This window comes from Canis lupus, chromosome 6 (genome assembly GCF_011100685.1).
Source record: "Canis lupus familiaris isolate Mischka breed German Shepherd chromosome 6, alternate assembly UU_Cfam_GSD_1.0, whole genome shotgun sequence".
NCBI lineage: Eukaryota > Metazoa > Chordata > Mammalia > Carnivora > Canidae > Canis > Canis lupus.
In genome coordinates this window covers 39431045-39447646 of record NC_049227.1, presented here as the reverse complement: position 1 = coordinate 39447646, position 16602 = coordinate 39431045, and the positions used below count along the sequence as shown (strand labels likewise).

Below are 16602 nucleotides of genomic sequence, written 5' to 3'. Positions count from 1 at the left end.
TGGGCATGCCTTCCGGCCCATCCCCTGGGGGAGGGAGCCTGTCACTCAGCAGAACTGGGGCATCCAGGGCCTAGGGTGGTGACCCACTGACGGGGCAAGTCCTATAGCCTATAGCCAGGCAGGGTCCGGAGGGTGGGAGCTGCGGGAGGGCGTGGCCCTGGAAAGTGGGCGTGGCCTAGAGGGTGGGCGTGGCTGGAGGCTAGGATCTTTTGTGGGCGAGGCCTATCCGGCGGGATCTATGCGTGGGCGTGGTCTGTGGTGGGATCTCTGCGTGGACGTGGTCTGTGGTGGGCGGGGCCAGACCGCCCCGGAGCTGCTGGGAGGTTGGAGGGCTGCTTCCAGAATCACCAGGTCTAAGCTGGGAGTCACTGGGCCGGCCCTAAGCCTCTCTGAGCCTCAGTTGCTCATCTGTTATGTGTGGCCAAGCTCACAGAACACCCCAAGGGGTGGATAAGGATTGGGTTTTGGACCACTCCTGGCATATGAACAGTGCCCTGTAGAGATAACTGGTGTGATGATCATTTCCCCGGGCGGTGGCACCTCCAACCCCCACCTTGCAACCTTCAAGGTTATGTGGAGGAACACAGATGCAAACTTTACTTCTTAAATATTTTTCTCTACCCATTACCTGTACACGGACTGTTCCGGCCAGGTGACAGGCATAAATTAAGGTTACTGCGTGTCCCCAGGCAGCACGAGGGCTGGCCTGTCCTCCTCAGTCCCAGCCGAAGTCCTGGCCAGTCATCTGGTAGAACTTGCGGTTAAAGGGCCGGTAGAAGTCCCGCAGGCGCTGGACCACAGCCTCGGGCACCCGCGGGTGGGGCCGGCCCTTGGATTTGCCCAGGCAGCGTGGGCGGCTGCTCCCCTGGGCCTTCTTGAGGCAGGGGAAGCCCTTGGTGGCGTTGAAGTAAAAGTGCTTGTCCGTGACCACCCGCTTGAGGCCCAGGAAGTCCTGGACGCGGCCGAGCTCTCCCGCCGGGTCGCTGACCAGGCGCTCCCCGCTGACGAACAGGAAGCGGGACAAGGGGAAGAAGCGCAGCCAGTTGTCCAGGTGCTGGGCATACAGGCCGATGCGCACGGCGCTCCAGGCCGTATCCACGGGGCCCAGGCCATGGCGGAAGGCCAGGGCACGGAAACTGGGCAGGCCCGGCGTCTTGGAGAGCGTCTGGGCATAGTCAGAGATGGCCCGGGTCACAGGGTTCCGCACCACCACGATCAGCTTCGTGTCTGGGGACATGCCGTGGATGCGGCCAGGAGCCTCCCGAGTCACGAAGTAGCTAGGGGTTTTCTCCATGGTGATCTGCCCATCCAGGGTGCGTGGCATCAGGCTCCTGGGGATGGAGGGGAGGAAGGTAGGCGACAGTGGGTACTGGCCCCCAGTGACCCAGAACTAACCTCCCCTTCCTCCAGGGAAGTCCCAAACCTCCAAAGTAGGCCAGCCTTCCCCAGCAAACCCTGTCATCCTAGGTGCTTGGGTGGGCAGCCTGGGTGCCCACAGTGGGGGCCCATCCCGCCAGGCTGCCCACCCCTCTCCCAGAGCTAGGTTGTGCCCACACTCGACACTGCTGGGCCTCTTGCCCCAGACCCAGTTCTCAGGAGGCCAGCATCCTGGGGGCCACCCACACAGCCCCGCCCACCTTCCCCATCCCTCAGGCCCTCACATCACACATCCCCTAATCAGGCCATTAATTACTGACAAGTGTCCCCAACAAAGGGCAGCTGCCCTCCCTCTTCCCTCCTCCCTTGCACAGACTCTCCTGCCTCTGATTACAGCCCTGCTAATTCTCACTGACCTGGACCAGATCAGAATGGATCAGAATGGATCAGAACAGATCAGAATGCGAATAGCCTCCAGCACAGCACAGCACACTAGAGAGCAGGGAGTTCAGTGGCCTGAGTCCCTGTCCCAAGACCCCAGCTGCCTGGGCTTCCCAGACCTGGCTTAGACCCCACAGTGCAAGGCTGCTTCAGCTGCAGCATTTTTGGCCAGGGGAGGGGAGTACTGACTCATCCCAAGGTTCTGGGGGAGTGGGCTGGTGACAGCCCCCGACAGCCCCAAACCTGGGGCAGCCCATCCTGAACACCCGCCCAGAGTGGGGAGGGCAGCTACCCTGAGCAGTGTGTCCCACTGCCACACCTGCCAACCAGGTAGTACAGGGTGAGGCGGGCAGGGTGTGGCCTAGCCAGCTGAGCAAACAGCCCTACGGGAGGTCCAGGAACTAGGTCAACAGAGGCAGAGGCTGTCGGGACCTGTGCTAGGGAGGGGAGGTCTCTGCAGGCTGGCCCCGCCTCCTGTCCTCTGAGGGAGCTGCCCCTACTCAGCTGATAGGCTCCAGGACTGGCCCCAGCCAGGGAGGTGACACAAATTGTGGAGTTCAGGTTTTATCCAGCCTCGGGGACCCCCAGACCCAAGCCCTTGGGAGGCAGGGTCTGAGTTTCCTCCTTCTACTCAGACCCCCAACAAAACTCAGGTCAGGAGGACACAGAGATGCACAGACCCATGAGTTAGGGTACTTAGCTTGGAGGGTGCTGGTGGTGGGACAAGAGAATGTGCACATGTGAGTCCAGGGCATGCCACTGGCTCCCTGACACCATCCCGGGGACTCTGGGGAGTCAGGTGGGCTGCACGGTCTGCTAGTTTCCCCTCCTTCAGAACAAGGCTCCAGGCAGAGCTGGTCCACAGAAGTGATGGCGACAGCTCTGTTTCTCCATCTCCATGAAAGCACGAACTGGCGCTCAGTCCCTGCCGCTCACTGCCCCCTCTGACAGGCGGGCTCAGGGACGAAGCATCAGCCCACAGTGCTGGGCTGCAGCTGCTGCCAGGCGGTCAGCTGGGGTTCTGCTCCCAGAGCCCCTGCGCCCCTCTGCCGGCCTCCTACAGCTGGGAATCCAGCTGGAACAGTACTCAGACCTCTCCCTTCAAATGAATAAGTTCAAGGAGACCTTGGCTTGTGACAATACCAAGGGCTGAGACCCAGGGCTACAGGAAACCCCTTTCCACTGAACCTCAGTGCTGAGACCCACAAAGAGACAGTGTGCCAGGCCACATCTGAAGTCACTGTCCCTGGGGCACCTGGGTGGTCCTGTCAGTCAAGCATCCAACTCTTGGTTTTGGTTCAGGTCATGATCTTGGGGTCATGAGATCAAGCCCTGCGTTGGTCTCTGTGCTCAGCAAGTCAGCTTGGGACTCTTCCTCCCTCTGGCTCTGCCTCTTCCCTCCTCAAATAAATAAATAAATCCTGAAGAAGAAGGAGGAGGAGGAGGAGGAGAAGTCACTGCCCCTCCCTTCAACACTTTGGTTAGGGAAGACAACCACCCCAATTGCTCAGGAGAAGCCCCCCATCCATCTTTGACACACTCTTTTCATCCTTTCTACCCGCCAGGCACCAAGTGGTCCAGAGGTGCACCGTCCTTCCCTTTCCAGACCGGGTAGGCTTCTGAATAGCCCCCAGCCCTTCACTCCTCCCGGGTGACGTGGCCACAAGGAGGAGTTAAGGGGACACCAGCACCTGCCGCTGCTGTCTCTCCCAGAAGTAGAGGAGCAGATGGAAGAGGTGTCCTGGATCCAAGGAGCAGAGGAGTGGGGAGGGGGCAGGGGCTGCAGACTTTCCAGGCCCACTCCTGCCACACACCAGCTTCCAACTCAGATCTCTGGGATCAATTACTCTCCCCAGGCCCAGCCCAGGCTTGAAGCAGGGTGGGGATGGAGGCTTTGGGGGACAAGAGAGACCAGGGAGGATAAGAGGAGCAACACACTGACCTCCACACGGCAAACATCTGACAAGCTGTCCTATGGAAATGCCCTGTCCCCAAGTTCATCTGGTCTGCATTTCCCTGCAGCTTCAGCCCAGCCCTGGCGACTCTCCCTCCTCTGTTTTGCTGGGTGGACACCTCTCCTGGGCCCCATCCAGCCCGGCCTGGGACCCCACACACCCCAGTCACGGCTCCCGTGTGGAGCCTGCAGTGCAGGGCGAGTGGGGGCGCTGAGTGCCCAGTCAGAGAAGCCTCTCCGGGTGAGCAGGGGGAGAGTAGTCCCACAGAGGCCCGGCCCCCCCACATACTTCACTGCTCCTGCCTTGGCTGCTTGGGTCCCCAGACCCAGGGGTCCCCCCACCCGCCACCCTCCGCCTCTCCTTTCAAGCTCCAAAACACCTTGGCCCAAGCTTAGCCCCCACCTGCCCCCAGACAAGGCACTTGCTCCTGAACTGAGACTTTGGGGTGTTCCTGTGAGTGCAGCCACTGCTGTACAGAAGGTCAATTAGTGAGTGAATCAAGGAAAAAGCGCCGAGTGGGGGGCACTGGAGGGTCACAGTCTCCAAGACGAAGGACCCTGAGAGCCTGAGGGGTGAACTTCCCAGAGCCCAAGGTCAACTCTGAGCAGCCGAGGACCTACCTGCCCCGTCCACGGGAAGGACTAGAGTCACTGCCTGAAATGAGATTGGTCTCAGCCCTGTGGGAAACAGGGGGTCCCCAAAATTCAACTGGGGGCAGTAGCCGCTCCTCCTCTACTCGCTGCCCCAATCCCCTCCCAGAACAGGGCTCTGCATTCACTGGAAGTCCTTCCCAGGTCCTGAGAGCAGACTGCCAGACCATGCCCAGGGGCTGGGCAAGCTCTTCACGTTAGGAGAAACTGAGGCTGCAGTGGGCATTCTCAGGGGCTCACTGCACATTCAGAGCTGGTAGAAAGGACAGACAGGTCCAGAGGAACAGGTCACCTGTGAGCACGCCAAGCCCACCTCCACACATGTCAGTACATGGACACAGCCCCTTTGGGCACCCAGGACACACGCACCCCAAAGCTCAGCCAGCCTGGCTCCTGCTTGTTCTGCACTGGCCAGCGAAGGCTCAGTGCCAGTCAGCCCTGAGAGACAGCTCTGAATGGGTGCAGGCCACTGGGACCCGACCCTCTGCATCCTCTGCAGCCACCCCCACCCCCAGGCCCCCGGACATGGCTCTAAAAATGAGAAAGGAGAAAGTCTCTTCTCTACCAGAGTTAGACACGCTCCTGAATCTCCCCCTCCCACGACGGCCACTCCAGGATCCCAAGGATCCCTACCCAGAGCTGAAAATCTGGCCCAGCTGCCTCTCAGGAGCCCCCTCCTCCCCAGCACCTGAGCATGCACGCAGGGAGGGCCTAGACGGGGCTCCAAACCCTCTGGACCCTCCTGACCCCAGGCTCTTTGAGAACCCCCGGCACTAGCCGTGCTGCAGCCCCTCACGCGTCCAGCTCAGCGCTTTGCCACAGCTCCTGTTCTCAAAGCTCCTGGGGGCCAGTGGCAGGCTCTGAAGTTTGCTCTAGGTAACTGCGTGTCCTCCGCCCCTGCCCCTCCTCCTCTTCTTCCTTCCCTCCCTCCTCCTCTTCCTCTCCCTCTGCACAGCAGCGAGGGATTAGGGACGCCTTTGGATGCTGCAGCCCTGTCAGAGTGGGGTAGCTGTCTCTCCCTGAGCATCCAGGACGCTGGGACTCAGCCAACTGGGTCCAAGGATGGACTCGCTTCCCCATCGCCACCTGACTTCCCTAGAACCCCCAACAGCAGCAACCCTTCAGAGCCCAGGATTCCTTCTCTCACTGGGGCCCCTCTAAACCCATGAGTTGTTTTAGTGCAAAGGGCAAAGATAACAAATAGGAGCGAGTGGGGGCCAGCTGAGGGGTGGGGTGAGGTAGGGTGGGGTGGCGGAACCTGAGAAGAGGAAACTGGTATACCACAGAGCCAAGAGTCTAAGTCCTGCCACCCTACACTCCCCATTAATTCACTAGGTGACCTTGGGCTGGGTCCTCTCTGTCCCATAGCTTGGGGATGAGGCGAGAACTGCAGGCAGTGGGGTGACTCACTCTCCTCTCCATCTGGAAGCCCTCATTTCCCCGCAGGAAGGGACAGGGCACCATGGCAGGCTTGTGCACCGTGAAAGGAGGCAGAGGGCAGGGCCCCGCACTGCCTCAGCCGGGACTGGATGCTCCCCCACATTCTCCCGTGGCACCCCAACACCATCCAGCTAGGCAGCAGGGCAGCTACAGACCCCTTGACATGAGGTGGGGGTCCCAATTCCCACATCTTCCTCCTTTCTAAATAAAGCCCAGACTCCCTCCAGACGCTCAGAACCAGAAGGATTCCTCTTCCCAGGATTGAGGGTCTGGGGACAGGTCAGACACTGCCTAGGAGGCTACAGGGAAAATTCTTGGAGTAACTGGCCAGAGGTCAGACATGCTCTCCCAGAGAGATCCAGTGGGGAAGGGCAGATGAGCATGAAGAATTTCTAATGCTCCTCAAACCCCACTAGGTTCAAACTACTTATCCTGGTTGGAAACGCCTCCCCTCGGGTCTTCATGAGACCCCTCAGCAACGCTGAACCAGGGTTTTCCCTGGACTTTCCAAAGTTTCTGCCCACCCCCCCACCCCCACCCCCACCCCGCCGGCCAGTCATTGCTTCTTCTTTCCGTAAAATCCAATGCAAGGGACCGCGTCTCTGAGGTCAAGCCTCGGCCCTCCACCCAGGCTGGTCTCAGCCCGGATCCCTGGACACCTCGGCCCGCCGCGCCCCCAGTGAGACCCCTGGGGCGCATCATGCTGTTGTTGGAAGGCACCTGCCAGGGCGCGCACCGACGCCGATGGGGCGGACAGGCCGGGCGCTCACCGGTACCAGGCGAGGCCGCGCTCGTAGCACCTGTCGAAGAAGTGGGGCTCAGAGCCGAGCGCGCGGACGTCGGGGTGCAGCCGCAAGAACTCCAACAGGGCGCGCGTGCCGCCCTTCTTCACGCCCACGATGAGCGCCTGCGGAAAGCGCCGGCGTCCCGGGCCGCTGGCCACCCGCAGGCCTGGCGCCCCCGGGCTGCGGACCGGCGCGGAGCGGCTCGGCGGGCGCGGGGGCCGGCAGGGGGGCGCGGGCGGCCGGCGGGCCGCGGCCGGGGAGGGTGCAGAGGCAGTAGGCGCCCAGCGCCAGCGCGCCCAGCACCAGCGGCGCCCGCGGCCCCCGCAGCGCGGCCCCCTGCCCGGCCCCCGCTCCCTGGCCGCCCCCGGCCCCGCCGCCCAGGCCGCCGCTACCTGCCATGGGGCTGCGCCGCGCCCAGGCCCTGGAACTGGGGCTGCGGGAGGGAGCGCATCCCGGGCGAGCAGCGCGCGGCCAGCGGCGCCGGCTTCTGCTTTGCGCCCCGGCACCCGCGGACTAGGAGCGGGCGGGGGCGGGGTCGAGAAGCCACGCCCCCTATGAGGCCACGCCCCCACGACCACAGCCCCGCCTGGGCCTCGCGGGCGCCTGGGGAGGCCGAGGCGCAATGGGAACCTCGGAGACCACCCGGACGCGCCTTCTCGGAGACGCTGGGCTGCACCCCGCTCGGCTCCGGGGCCGTTGCCGTTACGGATGCCCGGCGACGGGTCAGGTGTCAGGGCTGTGACGGGACTGAGATGCCTGCCCCAGGACCCGCTCTCGGACCAGGGCAGAGCAGCAGGTGCGCGGGCGAAGCCAGGGGATCAAGGAGGCGCGTGGACCCGGGCCGACAGTGCACAGGGGTCCCCCGGCCTGGAGGGGAGTCTGAGGGGAGGACATGGCGCGCTTTGCTGACAGTCGGCTTGCCGTTCATCAGGGTCACCGCCCTGGCGGCTGGAGAGGGCTGGCCAAGTATCATTACCATCTTAGAGTCCCTGGGAAACAGGCTCAGGGATGACAGGCGTCCCAAGGGCCCATTCAGACCTGTCTCCTGACCCTTTCTACCATGTCACACCGTCTGTCTGTGCAGCCTAGCCCACCGGGCGTTGCCCTGGAACGTCAGGGACCCATCTCTGACGCTGGCACCCGGGCTCCTGTCAGAGACAAGGAGATGGGGGAGGTGGGATGGAGGCTGGGAAAGAGGAAGCCAGGTTCTGCCGTAGGAGCTCCTGCTGAGGAGCAGTGACATGCAGGGGCCACTCACAGTTGTGGAACCTGCTGGGCGCTGGACACTCTATGGGAGCTTGACATGGCCCCGGGGCCCACTGAACCCCCAGCCCAGCACCAGAAAAGCAGAGAAGGAAAGAGAAAGAGGGCTCGGTGTACCGGGCAGACAAGGAATCAGGCCAGTGTCCTTTTCCCCCTCTGCCCCAGACTTCCTCACCGCCAGTTACTGCCCCAGGGGTATGAGCTCCCCGAGGAGGCCAGCCTCTCTGCAGCCGAGGCTCAGAGGACACTGCCCTGGGTTTTGCTTGTTCCTGAAACTAATGGCATCTGGACAAGTCCCAGAATCCTGGAGCACCCACAAACATTTCCAGGGCTCCTGCCCAGAGGAACCCTGGGCCGAGGGGGCTCTGCAGAGCCAGTGGGGTAAAGATCACTGATCTGGGCGCAGTCCAGGTCCCAGACACCAGGCCTGCCCCTGCTTGTCAGAGCAAGACTGAGCCAGGAGGCCTGTAGGCGAGCTGTTGATACAGCACTTGTCTGGGGTGCGTGCTGATACACACGGGTCACGGGAAGTTCTCCTTCTGGTCTAGCTTAAAAGGGAGTTTGTTCCAGACAGGCTGCTTCTCCTTAGAGCTATGCTGGGTGGGATCCCACTGCACCTGCAGCAGCCACCGCCGTCACAGCAGGCAAGTCGCAGGGCTCCGAATTCCAGCAGTAAACCCCGGTGGCCCCTCTGTCTCCCTGCCCAGCACAGGCAGGGTGGTTCCCACCTCCCAGCCTTTGCTCATGCTGTTGCATCCTGCTGACAATGCCTCTTCCTCAGCCCCACAGCCCTCCTGCCTCACACATACCTCCTTCAGGATTTTCCAGTAGGAATTTATCCAGAACAGCAGAACAGGAACGTGCTGGGGGGCAGGGGAATGAGGCCAGGGACAAGGATGATTTACTAGCTCGTGCCCTCCCTCCAGCCACTGTCCATACAACTGTCGAGTGAGGGGTGGGTGTAAATCTGGGGACACCCAGATGGCAGCCTTGGGGCATTTGATCACCAGTGTATACCCAGCACCTAACAGAAACTGGCACCCCATAAGCACTGATAAAGGCCCCCTGATGGAAGGATGTGAATGGAGAGGTCAAGAAAGTCTTTCTGGAGGAGTTGATGGTCAGGCAAGCAGCCTGAGGACAGCAGCGCAGAGAGTATGGGGCAGAGGTGGAGGGCAGAGGCTCATCTCCGAGAGGGAGTACACCCTGAGAGCCCAGCCTGAGCCTCCTGCCCCTTCTCCATAAGCTGGAGACCTCAGTCCTGACACCGAGTGGGAGCTTCGCTGAGATGTCATGTCCACACCATGTCATCCAGCCATTTAGCCCGTAGACTCCGGTGGTTTCCAGTATAGCCACAGTGCTTGGCAATCATCCTTGCGGGGGATTTTAGAACATAGCACCCCAAGAAGAAATCCCATCCCCATGGGCAGTCCCTCCACATCCTCCCTGTCTCTAGAGATTGCCTTTTCTGGACGTTTCGTCTAAGTGGAACCATACAACACATGTTCTCTGCAACTGGCTTCCTTCCTTCAGCATCATGTCTTCGCGGATCAGGTATGTGGTGGCAGGTGTCAATGCTTCATCCGTTTTTAGGGCTGAGTAACGTTCCACTGGCCAAACAGACCACCTCCCGTTGATCCCTCCGTCTGCTGCGGACGTGGCTTGTTTCTAGCTCCGTCATTGTGAACATCCGTGTGCAAGTTCTGGGGCGAGCAAGCGTCCCTCCTATCAGGCGTGCCCGGGCACTGCTGGCTTGTGCCTAGCTCCCTGGCCAGCGCTTTGTGAAGGGGCTTTTTGAAGGCCAAATCTGGGCAGTTGGGAACCTGCCTCTCCGTGCTCCTCACGCACAGGGTGGCTGGTTCCCTCCTCCCACAACATCTGAGGGCTTCTCTGATCCGCCTCTGCCCTAGGTTGCCATCAGGGTGAGCCCCAGCCCTCCGCTGGCTGCTGCCAGGGTGATCTGCGGACAGCGGACCCCCCTCCCCCGAAAGTGACTGAAAGAAGCCGAGGCTGGTAGCTCTCCTTGCACCTTGGTGTGCCAGCAGGGAGCAGGGAAAATTGGGGGGAAGGAGGCGCCAAGCTTCAGCCTGCTGGACCCTGTCCCAGTCCCTGTCCCTGGGGAGAAAATAGGGAGCGCCAGTGCAGGGGGACATCGAGGGCACATCTAGGGAGGGGGGTCCTGGCATGCAGGGTCATAGTGACAGGAAGGCCCAGCGTGGCCTCCCAGACCCAGGCTCTGTTGGAGTCCCCTCCACAGACTGTAATTACTGCTTCGTGGGTGATGCTCCCCATCTGTCCCCTCCACCTACTCATGAGCTCCGCAAGGGCAGGGATGGCGTCGGTCTCCAGCCTCTACGGCTCCACACCTCACAGTGGTAAGCACTCATGGGGGGTGGCTGGCTCTATGTGCATCCCCCACCCTCCTCTCCGCCTCTGCGCCCGCAGCCTGCCCCCTCCCCAGGGTGGGCACCCCCCACCCCCGCGCAGCCCCCACCGGCTGCAGGGCGGGGCCGTAAGCAGCTGCCGGACTCTGGAAAGTGATTAATAACACCTTGCAGTCCCTCCCCCCACGGGGGACAGCTGGGGGAGATTTCACACACGCCGGGCTTCCAGGAACCCCTTTCCCTGGGACCACACCCTGACCCCCCAGACCCGCTCCTGCAGTCTGCCGTGGTTCTGGGGCCTGCAAGGGGGGCCCAGGGGAGGGGGCTGCGGCCCAGGGCGGGCCCAGCTGTCCTTGATTTGTGTGAGGTTTTTTTCACGTCAGAGGCTGGGTTTCCCTGAGCACATGGAGGGGGGATGCGGTTTCCTCCCAGAGAGGGACCCCCAAGAGCTATCGACCCACCTCCCCCAGCCAGCCCTGGAGCCCACTGTTCCTAGCGCACCTCGGAAGGGACGGAGCACGAGGGGCTGGAAGCACAGGGCTAGGGGTGGGGGCAGTGAGGACCTCTGGGGCTGGAGGCCCAGCCAAGTCCTGGCTCCACCACCTCCCAGCACGTGACCTTGGCAGGTATCAAGTCTCTGAACCTCACTTTCCTACTTTATAAAGCAAAGGTGACACTGGCCCCCATCTGTCGGGTGCCTAGCTCCTAAGCTCTTCAGGATATGGAAGCAGTGGACATGTGACAGAGGCCCCAGCACAAGAAGGGGTGCCCTGAAGCTGCTCCCTCCCTGGTCGACCTCTCTACTCATAATTCATCTTTGTTGGAGAAAAGGCTGGACAGGAAAGGCTTTCCTAGGGCCTGGCTTGCTGGAACCCAGGGTCCTGGACCTGGTGCCCAGCTCCACCTGGGGACGATGTGGCACAGAAGGGCTTGCCAGGGCAGACACAATTCCCAGGGTCAGGAGGGACAGATGAACAGGACTGGGGAGGAAGGAGGCCTCCCCAGACCAGCCCCAGTGAGGAATCACACGCCTGCAGGGAGCCAGACCCCGCTCCTGCGCAGGGATGGCCACTAGCTGGCTTCCAGCCACCCCCATTTCTTTCCCTTAGGTCTCCCTGGAGCAATCGGCACAGTCAGAGGCCTGGGTGCCACTGGCCCCCTGCCTGCCCAGGAGTGCGCAGGGCTGCAGGTACCCAGGACCCACCACAGGGCTCTGCAAAATGCTTCTCCCTAAGCAGCCTGGATCAGCTCAGTTTATAACCATCTAGCAGTCTTTCCAGGCTGGCCGTCCCAGGGCTGCAAGAGGGGAGCGCTGTCAACGGCCTTTCTCCTTGAAATGACTAAAGGGTCTCATAGAAACAGGACCCTCTCTGCCGCCGCCCCATCCCCACCTCCCTAGCTTCAGAGCCCCAAGCCAGGCCTCAGCACACAGAAGCCCCTCTGCATCACAGGGAAGGCTGGGTGTCACCTAATGGCCCCACATCAGGGCCTGGGGGCTCTGTAACCAGGTCCATCCATCTATGCCCTGGCGAGGGTCCCCATGGACTAGACGGTGACTGTAAGCACATTCCATCAGGAGCAAGGGAGCTGCTCCAGGCTCAGGAACCCCATCCTCAGGCACCTGGGTGGCTCAGTGGTTGAGCATCTGCCTTCAGCTCAGGGTGTGATCCTGGGGTCCTGGGATCAAGTCCCTCATCGGGCTCCCCGCAGGGAGCCTGCTTCTCCCTCTGCCTGTGTCTCTGCCTCTCTCTGTGTCTCTCATCAATCAATAAATAAAATCTTTAAGAAAAAAAAAAAAGGAACCCCATGCTCTGCAGAGGGCACAGGACCATGGGGGGGTTGTGCATGGTGTGCACAGACATGTGCATGGTAGGGGGTGTTCACAGGCTTGCCACCTGTTTCCAGCCACCCTCCCCAGTGTGGGAAGCCCCAAGTTTGCATCTCTCCACACACTGGCAACCTAGTCCCAGAAGCAAGTCCAGCCTGGTGGGTGGACAGCGAAGGCCGCACTCCATCCTCCCTCGTGTCCAGGGGAAGCACTCTGCCACCACAGTTGCCAGATGGACATACAGACGGGCATGCTTGTTGGGCTTAGGCCTGAAGGGAGACCCAGAACCTAGACACCAAGGCAGAGCCTCTTGGGCCGGGATCCTCAGACCCCTCCCCTTCCCCATGGGCCCCCTCCCTAAGCTACAGGCTTCCTGATCTGACTAGAGGACCCTGAAAATTGACCCCACCCCCTCCCCAGAGAAGAGTGACTCTGTCCCCTACACTGGCCATTGCCATGCTCCCTCTGAATCCTGCTTTCCCGCTCTGCAGACCTCCAGACACGCACCAGGGGTTCCTGGCTCAGCAATGGGGCCCAGCAGAAACCCACGGCGTTTAGTTTAAGGGAACAAAAGGCCGCTGGACTCAGAGGCGGAGGGGGCAGCCCAGGGCAGCAAGCAGGCGGCACCCTGGGGGTGCAGAGCCCATAGGGCCCTATCTCCTATCTACTCCTCCTCCTGAAATGCAGCTGCCAAGCCCTTTGAAGCCAAGAGTAGCTTGTAAACGTCCTTGTTGGAGATGAAACATGATAAGACATGAAGCCAGGGGCTGAAGCACAGATAATCTCTGCGGTTGTACAAGGAATAAATCATGCCTGCAGACAGACCTCCGGGAGGTGAGGGGCTGGGTGGAGGGAGCCCAACCGAAGGTAACCCTCGGCCCCTCCCCTGTCAGCCACAGGACGCCCACCAACTGTCTTCTCTCCCTTCTTGCCTCTTAGCTCTGGTCAACACAACCCTCGGGCCAGGCGCTCCTGGGGTCCCCGCATCTCCCAGACCACAGCCACACTCACGCAGATGCACGGCTTGGCTCGCTCGCCCTACAGAGGGAGTGAGCCGAGGGCCGTGCAAGCTGGCCTCCTTCCTCCGCTGCCACTGTGTGCAGCCCCCACGGGGCTGAGCGTCTGGAAAGGAATGAGATGAATGCGCTGTGGTCTGTGACCTGGGGTGGGTGAGCCCTCAAGGGGACAGCAGGGATCCAGTCTGTGCACACAAACAGGAGACCCGCCCGGGGCCCTGCCGCGCGGGGGAAGGACAGAGCCACGGGGGAGCCCCCAGGAGAGGCTCTAGAAGGATTCTGGCACGTGGGGAGGGGAGAGGAAGAAGGAGCCGCAAACTTTAGAAGGCAGGAACCAGGGGCAGATTTTAGGTTGGAGGCTGGCTGGCCTGGAGGCCCAGAGGGAGGGTCTGGGTGCAGGGGGTGGATAACAGACACCGCACAGTTCTGGTACCTTCGTGGCGTGGATCCAGCTGGAGATACCGGGTCTGACGGCCCCGCCCCCTGCCGTCGGAGAGGCCGCCGCTGCGCCCCTGGCGGCGCCCCCGGGAACTGCAGGGCCTCGAACCCGCCGCGGAGCTCGCTCGCCCCCCGCCCGCGCGCCCCGCGGGCCCGGAGACCTCCCCGGGGAGGGGTCCTTGAGCACCGGCGGGCTCGGGAGTGGTCCTCGCGCCGGGTCCCCTAGCAGGGCCGCGCATGAGGGTGGGACACGGTGGCCGGCTTGGAGGGTGACCTTGGCCGACCTCTCTGGGCGCCTCCTGCCACTTGCCCGCAGCCCACAGGCATGTGTTGAAGTTTGGGGACATGGAGGAGGTTGCGGGGGTGAGGTCCGGAGCCGTCTAGCAAGAAATAATTCTTGAGACGTCTTTGGTGCAAAGTGGGGGTTTTATGAAAGCCCCGGGACAGGACCCGTGGGCGGGAAGAGCGGCTGAGTATGTACCTGGGAGTCGGGAAGGGTCTGGGGATAGCGTCCTCTCTAAGGAATTTTGGAAGCGAGGTTTCCAGGACCCTGAGGGGGTAGCTATTGTTGGGAAAAGGTCACTTATTACCGTCTAATAAACCCTGCGTCCTGAGACCCTTCAGATGTGTATTGTGGGCCACGTGCTTGGGGGGGGGGGGATGATCCCCAGCATATATCTTGGGGGGTTTAGAGATAATGGAAATTTCTAAAGGAATTTTTATGTGTTGAAGTAGACCTACAGGCTCCTGGGGTCGGGCTAAGACTGCCTTCTGCACTTAGCAAAGTATGAACATCCAGGCAGCTGAGTCCGTAGACGAAGGTCCCTCTGCCTGTTTCAAGGGCTTGTCAACGTGCCACCCCAGGCTGGTGCTTGGTCCTCAGCTAGCCCTGTGTCCCCATCACATGCATGGGGGAGGGGTGGGAGCCTGGGGCTGGGCCAGATTGGCCCTCCCACCAGGCCACGGCTCTCCCGGCACTTGTCACTCAGAGAAGCAGCAGCAGCAGCAAGGAGCAGGAGCCCAAGCAGCTCGCTCATGCCCCCTGCCAGCCACTCCTAGGCGAGGCGGGGCGGCTGCAGGAGATCCGCGGATCCCTGACCCCCCGCTTCTGTCCCCGGGTGCCCCTGCGTGCATGGGCCTGCCACTGCTGTGGACTGGGGGTGGACTGGTGCTGACATAGCCCGAGGAGCCGGCTGCCCCTGAACAGAACCCCTGGCTGTGAGGCCATGCCCAGGAGGTTCTGCTTGGCAAGGGAGGGGGCACCACTGGGGGAGCTGGGTTTGTTTCTCAAGGAGGAAGTGGGGCTGTGGGCCAAAGGTTATGGTGTAACCCAGCAGGAGGCAGGGGTGGGGGAGATTCATGATTCCAGGTGAGACACCTCCTCCCACCGGGTGCCTGCTCGGAGCCATCCATATCCAGGCTCCTGAAGAAAGGGGACCTCGGGGCTTTGGAGCCCACTCTTCTCCCACCACCACCACTCCAAGGACCCTGCTTCTAGCCCTCCCCATGGCCAGTGAACCCGGATGGGTGGACGTGTGCCTCCCCCGGAGCGCAGGTAGTCAGGCACTGCTCTCACAGCGGCCCTGCCAGCCTCACCAGCCCCAGTCCCAGCCCAACACACCAGCAGGTCCTTCAGCCTACCCTGCGATAGACCCCGCTGTAGACAGGTGACCCCAGGGGCAGGTCCCAGACACGTCGGCAGCCCCAACTTGGGACACGGGGGGTTCCTGCAGGAGGAAGTCAGGCAGGGGTAGGAGCTGGAATCACAGGGTGGAGGGCACATCCTCTGCAGGCCCCGGCAGGGGGTGTTTCCAGCAGTTGCAGCCAGTACTGGCCACCAGCCGGGCAGAAATGGAGATGTTTTCTAGTGAGCGAGGCTGCCCAGGTGGCGGGTGGGGGCAAACGGCAAAAAGCCCCTCCTGAATGGGGTTCTGCAAGGTCGGCCTCGGTGCCTTCTGTCAGCGCTGACCCCTGCCGGCTGCTGCACAACTCCCTCGGCACAGGTGACCACTGACCAACTTGGTGTCTGGAATCTACCCCACACAGTGGCATAAGCTGAGTCCGCACATCTGTCATCACCCCCTGCCCCGCCCCACCCCCAGGAGACGGGCTGGGTTCCGCAGAGGAAGGCTGAACTCTCCACCCAAGGTCACACAGTGAGCTAGCAGCCCCTGCACAGGCCGGGGACCCCAGGCCAGTGGGGACCCCTGGCCTGTGGCTGGGGGTCGGGGAAAGGGCAGTCCCACCCACATCCCCTCTGGACCGCCAAGGTGGGCAAGGGGTTCTTAAAGGATGAATCCACGCTGACACTCCCATCTCCCTAAGCCTTTGGACCCTCCCTCTACCAAACCCTCCCTCTACCAAGGCAGTGCATGGCAGGGCATGTCACCTCCACCGCCGGCCACCTTTCGGTCCATATCTCAGCCAACTGAACAACAAAGAGAGCCGCCCCTAGACCCCTGAGCTGTATCATTAAACCTGGAATCTCTGATTAGTGAGCCCTTATCTATAAATTCAGCCTGACCTAACTTTATATTCCTTTCACCATTATCCCACCCCTTAATATCCATTCTTACACACGATCCTGGATTTGTCGACATACATTGGAAAAATCGTGTGGTTCTTCTGCAGTACAACCTACCTCCTCTGGGGCGGCATTTTGCACCACCTCCTCCAGGACTGGAGCATGCCTGGGTGGTGCCCTCAGGGCCTTTGTACATGCTGTGCTGCCACCTGGGAAGCTCTTCCAGCTTCTCTCAGCTGTCACTGCTGAGCTGAGCTGATCCTCCTCAACTGGCATCCTCCTCCCTGACCAGTGGGGCCAAAGCACTAGCTTCCTAATTGCCCCCCCACAATCCAGCATCACTGCCCTGCTGTAGATATTCACAGCCTTTACCATCATCTGACATGAACTTTCCATCCTCTCAAACACACCAGAAGACCCTGAGGGGCAGGGGGGCCCATCTGTCCTATGGCTGCATCTCCAAGAACCGGGCTGGACCCACTCAGTAAATATCTGTGGAAC

General features: G+C 61.5%; 1 protein-coding gene across 1 annotated transcript; it reads right to left on the bottom strand.

Moving 5' to 3' along the window:
* Window positions 1–572: 572 nt before the first annotated feature.
* Window positions 573–7047, bottom strand: HS3ST6 (heparan sulfate-glucosamine 3-sulfotransferase 6). The gene is given in 3 exon segments (XM_038538886.1): window positions 573–1331; window positions 6634–6845; window positions 6847–7047. Coding segments are annotated over 3 exon segments (1029 nt in total). The 3' UTR covers window positions 573–715.
* Between the last annotated feature and the right edge of the window lie 9555 nt (window positions 7048–16602).